The sequence below is a fragment of the Camelina sativa genome, chromosome 2, assembly GCF_000633955.1.
Source record: "Camelina sativa cultivar DH55 chromosome 2, Cs, whole genome shotgun sequence".
Taxonomy (NCBI): Eukaryota; Viridiplantae; Streptophyta; class Magnoliopsida; order Brassicales; family Brassicaceae; genus Camelina; species Camelina sativa.
The window spans coordinates 23868525-23874548 of record NC_025686.1 but is presented as its reverse complement, the minus strand read 5'-3'; the positions used below and the strand labels follow the sequence as shown (position 1 = coordinate 23874548).

The following is a 6024-nucleotide window of genomic DNA, read 5'->3' as shown; positions in this document are numbered from 1 at the left end:
ATGCAATTATACCCATGACATGGACACGACCCACATGCTCCTCCCACACTTCAATATATTATATAGACTTGTTGTCATTAATGTCATGTTACTTTTGATGATAATAATGAAATTATTTGGAAAAAAAGGGGTAAGCTTTTCTTAGGCCATGGTTATCGCTGGATCAGATGGCTGATCTTGGGGCTTTTAAAATTAAAATTAATTGAACAGTACCCATAAGATCAGCCCAATTGATCTTGAATAAGATCAGTTCTTCCACTGATCTAAAGGTGACGTGTCACCATGATAGAAAGTTTCGGTTTATTTTTCATTTCCTTGGAACATAATTTTTTCTTCTTCTCTCGCAAACCTCGACAAGGCGAAACGGGAGAGATTTGTGTTCTCATCACCGTCGTCTCCTCGTTTCCTCGTTCCGGCACAGCGCCATCGAACTTTTATTCCGATAGAAGAAGATGGAGTGTGTAGTTCCATTCCGGCGATGCTTTTGTCTCAATTCGCCGGAGATACGCCATCGCATCGTTAACCACAGCCGTCGCCATCTCCATCTCTCTATCTCCGGCGATGCTTTCCTCTTCTCTTCTTTGTTTCTTCTTCATCAACACAGCTTTTTAGTCTTACTCGCTCCTTTGGTTAATTCCAGGGCTTTGGCCTCTCTCTGATAAGAAGATTCGATTTCTTGCTCCACTAGCACAGAGAAGCTCCTTGAATCGCCGTACCGACTCCATCGACCACCTTCCTCTTTCCATGGTTAGTTCTCAAAAAGTTTCGGTATACTCATTTCGTAGATATCTGGAATTGTGAAATTATAAGGTGACATGAGTTCGTTTGGTTGCTTTTATTGATTTAGTCTTTATTTGTATGCCACTGATGCTGCTCCTATGGTGTGGAATGATTTGGATAAGGTTGCAGAAACAAATTTGGATAAGGTTGATTTTGTCTAAGATTGTTGTGTTCCCGAAGATAATCAGAGTGAAGAACTCGGTTGAAGCTGACATTGTGTTCCTGTTATAATCAGTGATCAGATTGAGCTTCCGTTTTGTGTTGATACATCAGGAACTGAGTTTATCAAATGTCCAGTTAAATGTACTTGAAGGTACTCTCTGTGCTTTGGTAGAATTATGATCCCAATCAAGAACTGGCTCTGCAACATCCACAAAATCAATGCTGCTAGTGGTCCCGCTGCTCCAACTGCAGGCATCCGGAGAATCAGACGTTATATCCCTAGCATCATCAGATGGATGCAGTATAGGATGAACAGGCTTGGACAAGAAAAAGCACTGGCTTGAGAAGTTTCGGTTAGGTTCGGAGTCACCAATATCTGAACAAGATGAGAACGAACCAACGTTTCTTGATGTACAGGAAGTTGCTTAAGAATTTGATCTGCGGAGAGAAACACGAAACGATATGAAAGCCGATCAGAGCAAGAAATGATTTGAGTTGGCACGGAGAATTTGGTTGATGCAATAAACCTCTTCTTGTTGCAGAATCAAGATGATTAGGAGTCCAATGAGAAAGGTCGGGACTACGAAAAACATTAGCATCAAAACACCTGCAACATTTTACAACTTTGTAGACTTCCCCAATGAGAAAGGTCGGGAATACATTCTTTAACCACTTTGTAGACTTCCCCATGATGAATGGAACTCAGAACACCTGCAACATTTACAAAAGCTTATGATTACTACTACCAATAATCAAAACGAAGACAATTAACAATAAATAATTAGGTGAAGAGTAACATCATTTTGTTTAGAATCAACTCTAATAATTATGCTTTGAAAAAATAAAACTTACTACTAATAATTAACGAAATGGAAAGAATCAAGAAAGAACACCAATGATTACCCCATATAAGTTAACAAATTTTGACATTTTAAAATTAAATAAATAAAAAATTATTTAAAATGTTTTTTTTTCTTTTCAATAAAAATTTGTTATTGTATTTTGAATTTTAGTAAAAGTTTTTAGAGTTTGCAATCAAAATGTTATTTTCTAAATTATTATAATTGTATGATGTTTAAAAATAGATTATTAAATCTTAAGATCTTACACATGTTCTCCCAATAACTAACATTTTAACAAAAGTTCTTAACTACTGATCTTACATTATTTTTACAATATTTATACTTTAAGAACACCCTAAACTGATCTCCCTATAAACATGCCTTTACCGTGATGAAGAATGTCTTTTTTCTCTTTTCCATTGTGAGAGAAAAATTATGAGAATTTTTGGTTAAAACAAAACGCGCTAAATCCGGAGATTAGTTTTATTATAAAACCTCTGGCCACAACGTTCTCCTCTCTTGATCTTGTCTCTCTTTTGTTCTTCTTCTGGTTAAAATTATTAATTAAAGTCAATTAATTAGGGTCACCATCACACACACACACACACAAAATAAAATAGAAAGATCAATTTTTTTTCCTTTTTTGGGTTAAAGTAATCACCAATTTGTTGTTTTTTTTTTTTAAAATCATCTTTTTGAACATTTCCCTTTTTTTTTTTTTGTCTTATAGATTACCATTTTTCAAAGAAGTTTTCTGGATGATCTTTTCCATTTAATTTTTGGTCAATTCTTTTAAAGTTTTGAGCTTTTGTTTTTTCTTTTTTGGTAAATTTTTAAAAGCTTCTTCTTTCTTAAAAGCGGGATCATTATGATGATGATGATGATGATGATCTGTACATAAGAGAATTAAAGAACCCCCAACAACCAAAATCAGAAAAAAAAAATCAAATCTTTTCTTTTTGCAATCATTCGAATTAAAATTCAATTTTGCAAAGATTGTTTTTTTTTTTGTTGATTTCGATCATGGTGGTGGTTGCTTATTAGGGGGTTGTTGTTGTTAATCGGGTCGGATCAAAATTACAGTTTTGTATCGTAAAACGATGAGGTTCCTGAGCCTCGTCGGGAACTCATTCGGTTGTTCTGCGTCCGGCGAACGCTTAGTATCAGCGGCCAGAGACGGCGATTTACAGGAAGCCAAAGCTCTTTTAGATTACAACCCAAGACTCGCTCGTTACTCCACTTTTGGCGTTCGTAACTCTCCTCTTCATTACTCTGCTGCTCAAGGCCACCACGAGGTTCCCCCACCCCAATTCCTTAGCCTTCTTTATAAAGATCAATACTTTTAACGATTTAGAGATTCTTAAAGTTTCTGACTTTTATGGTGATGATCTTGATCTTTCAGATAGTTTCTCTGTTGGTGGAATCAGGAGTTGATATTAATCTCCGGAACTATCGTGGACAGGTATAATAAAGCTGTTGTCTTTTTTGGTTTTGTACATTGTTGTTAGATTGATTTTTAAGTAATCTGAATATAAGAGAATTTTGGAAACAGACGGCTTTGATGCAAGCTTGTCAACATGGTCATTGGGAGGTTGTTTTGATTCTGATTCTTTTTGGTGCTAATGTAAGGATTCTTTATCAACTTTTTTTTTTATATTGTGATGTTCTTTTCTTTGTCTAACTGATTGTGATAACAAAGTATGTCAGGTATTGGGACAATGATTTGTGTTTCTTGATTGTTGGGGTTTTTAGATTCACAGATCAGATTACTTAAATGGCGGTACTGCTCTACATCTTGCTGCTCTAAATGGTCACCCTCGATGTATCAGGATCTTGCTTTCGGACTATATACCAAGTCTTCCCAATTGCTGGAGCTTGTTGAAGAATAAGAAATCCTCAATTGCTGGTTTTGATTCAAGGTCAAATAGTGATATTTTTTGTAAAGAACTAGCTAGTGGTTTAGTTACATGTGATTTATGTTCTTTGGATGTATTTTGCAGTGTTCTTCACGAAGTGATCAACAGAGCAGCAGATGGTGGAATCACACCTCTTCATGTGGCAGCTTTGAACGGACACATAGAGACGGTGCAGTTGCTCTTGGATTTGGGAGCTTCAGTTGCTGAGGTCACTGTCGAAGATGGAACCACAATAGATCTTATAGGTTATTATCATATCCCCCAATTGATTAACTTTGATAATGAATGTAGAGATTCTTTAAGTGACAGACTTAATTCTGTAGTTTGTTTTACGCTTTGGCTCTTTGGTGTTACATTGTAGGTGCTGGGAGTACAGCTCTTCATTATGCTTCATGTGGTGGAAACACGCAATGTTGCCAGGTATATATACACATGCTTAATCAGACAAGGCTATGTTTCATTTAGATCAGTTATGAATTCATCTGGCATTTGGTTTCACAGCTTTTGATCGATAAGGGTGCCTGTTTAGCTGCTATGAACTCCAACGGGTTTGTTCTTCTCTCTATTTCTCTGCCTGCAATATCCAATCCAACAGTTTGATATAAACCGCAATGTGTTTATTCGTTTGGTGTTTTTTGGTTTTAGATGGACTCCATTGATGGTTGCTCGCTCATGGCACCGCAACTGGCTGGAAGAAATCCTGAACCCAACCACAGAGCAACCACAAAGCCATCCACCAAACGTCCCCTCTCCTTTCCTCTGCCTTCCTCTAATGAGCATTGTCAAGATTGCTCAGTACGTAAAAACCCTTTCACCTAACTGAAACATTCTATATGAATGCAAGATTCTTTGAGACTGATTGGTGTTTCTCCGTTTGTGGATTTCAGAGAATGTGGCTGGCGAGAAAATGATTGTAACACTCCATGTCGTGACCCTTGTGTCGTTTGCTTAGAAAGAAAATGCACAGTATCCGCAGATGGTAATGTAACGATTTCTCAATACCAAAATTTGTTCTTTCTTAGAACATTTGAATTGATTGTTGTGTGTGACATTAACAGGATGTGCTCATGAGTTCTGCACAAACTGTGCATTATACCTAAGCACCACAAAATTAACATCGTCAAAGACATCACAAGCCACACCAGGTTCAGTCCCGTGTCCTCTCTGTCGCAACGGCATTGTATCATTTACCAAACTTCCTCATACAACAAGCATAACAACAACAACAACATCATCAAGAACAAGCATCTCATTGTCCTTCTGCACTTGCTCCTCCGATGTCTTAGACACAGCTCTCCTCACTAACCCTCACTACAGCTGTAGACCAGTTGTGTCAGGAACCGGTACTCGAATTCCACAATCCGTTAGATCATCATCGTTTCGGTCCCTTAGCTGCAACCGGTTTCCTCCGAGACTCTGCCTCGGGGGCTCAGACGTGGATGAACCGCAAAGCCGGTTAATGGGTGGATCATATTCAAGATCCAGTTTACGGTTCAGGCGATCAACGTCGCAGGTTGAAGGAAAACGTTCTTGGTTCTCTGCATTCAACCATTGTGTTACAACTGGTGGAAGTGCTTGCTAACTCAAAACGCAATTGTCGTTTTTTTTTTTACCTTCTTATATATTTTTGTTCCCAATTTTTTTGGGATTAAAAAAAAAAATGCTAATTGATTCTGTGAAAGTGTTAAATTATTCATTTTGTGATAATTCAAAGTGTTGTAATAATATAATTAATTTGGCGCTGCCATTACATTGAAATGGTGTGTGTGTGTATATATGTAAAAAATATCATTTGTGAATGTGTATTTCTTGCTCATGAACATTAACTTCGTTCAAGGTATCACCTGAATAACTTATGAAACACTTTAGAGATGCATAAAGATTACATTTACTTATATAGACGTTTGAAAGCAACTTAGAAGAAATTGAGAAGTTAACATTGATAAGGAATTTACATAAAGCTCAGGAGGAATAGAAAGAACAAAACAACCAAAAATAAAAGACAAAAATGAAGAGAAGATAAAAGAAAACAAAAGAAGAATACAAGACTAATAAGCCTTGCAAGGTCAAGAAAAAAAATCTTCTAAAATATAGAAGTATTTTTCCTATTGATGACTCAGTAAAAACAAAAACTTTTTCCTATTGATGACTCAGTAAAAACAAAAATAGTTTTTGTTTGTTAAGAAAAAAGAAAAAAAAAAAAAAAGCTCAGCGAGGATAATGCCAATGGAACACTAATGTCCAAGAAATCTTCTTCTCCGTGAGATACTCACACGTTCGAAAGTACACCCATGATGTAATGGAGGAACCAGAAAAAGTTGAAA

The 6024-nt window shown here is 36.6% G+C and overlaps 1 protein-coding gene and 1 long non-coding RNA gene across 3 annotated transcripts; both read left to right on the top strand.

Annotated features, from left to right (window-relative positions):
• On the top strand, positions 263-1684 carry LOC104734797. The gene is made up of 2 exons (XR_759387.2): positions 263-747; positions 903-1684. It is a non-coding gene; the product is annotated as an uncharacterized LOC104734797 (long non-coding RNA).
• On the top strand, positions 2488-5505 carry LOC104734789 (E3 ubiquitin-protein ligase XBAT32). 2 transcript variants are annotated; one of them, XM_010454434.2, is made up of 10 exons: positions 2490-3079; positions 3187-3246; positions 3337-3408; positions 3537-3703; positions 3785-3945; positions 4062-4120; positions 4202-4248; positions 4346-4495; positions 4588-4679; positions 4759-5505. In XM_010454434.2, the coding sequence occupies exons 1-10, from the start codon at positions 2885-2887 to the stop codon at positions 5280-5282; spliced, it is 1527 nt and encodes a 508-aa protein (XP_010452736.1). In that variant the 5' UTR covers positions 2490-2884; the 3' UTR covers positions 5283-5505. The 2 variants fall into 2 exon arrangements, with proteins under 2 accessions (XP_019092611.1, XP_010452736.1); XM_019237066.1 differs by having other exon boundaries at positions 2488-3079; positions 3537-3945.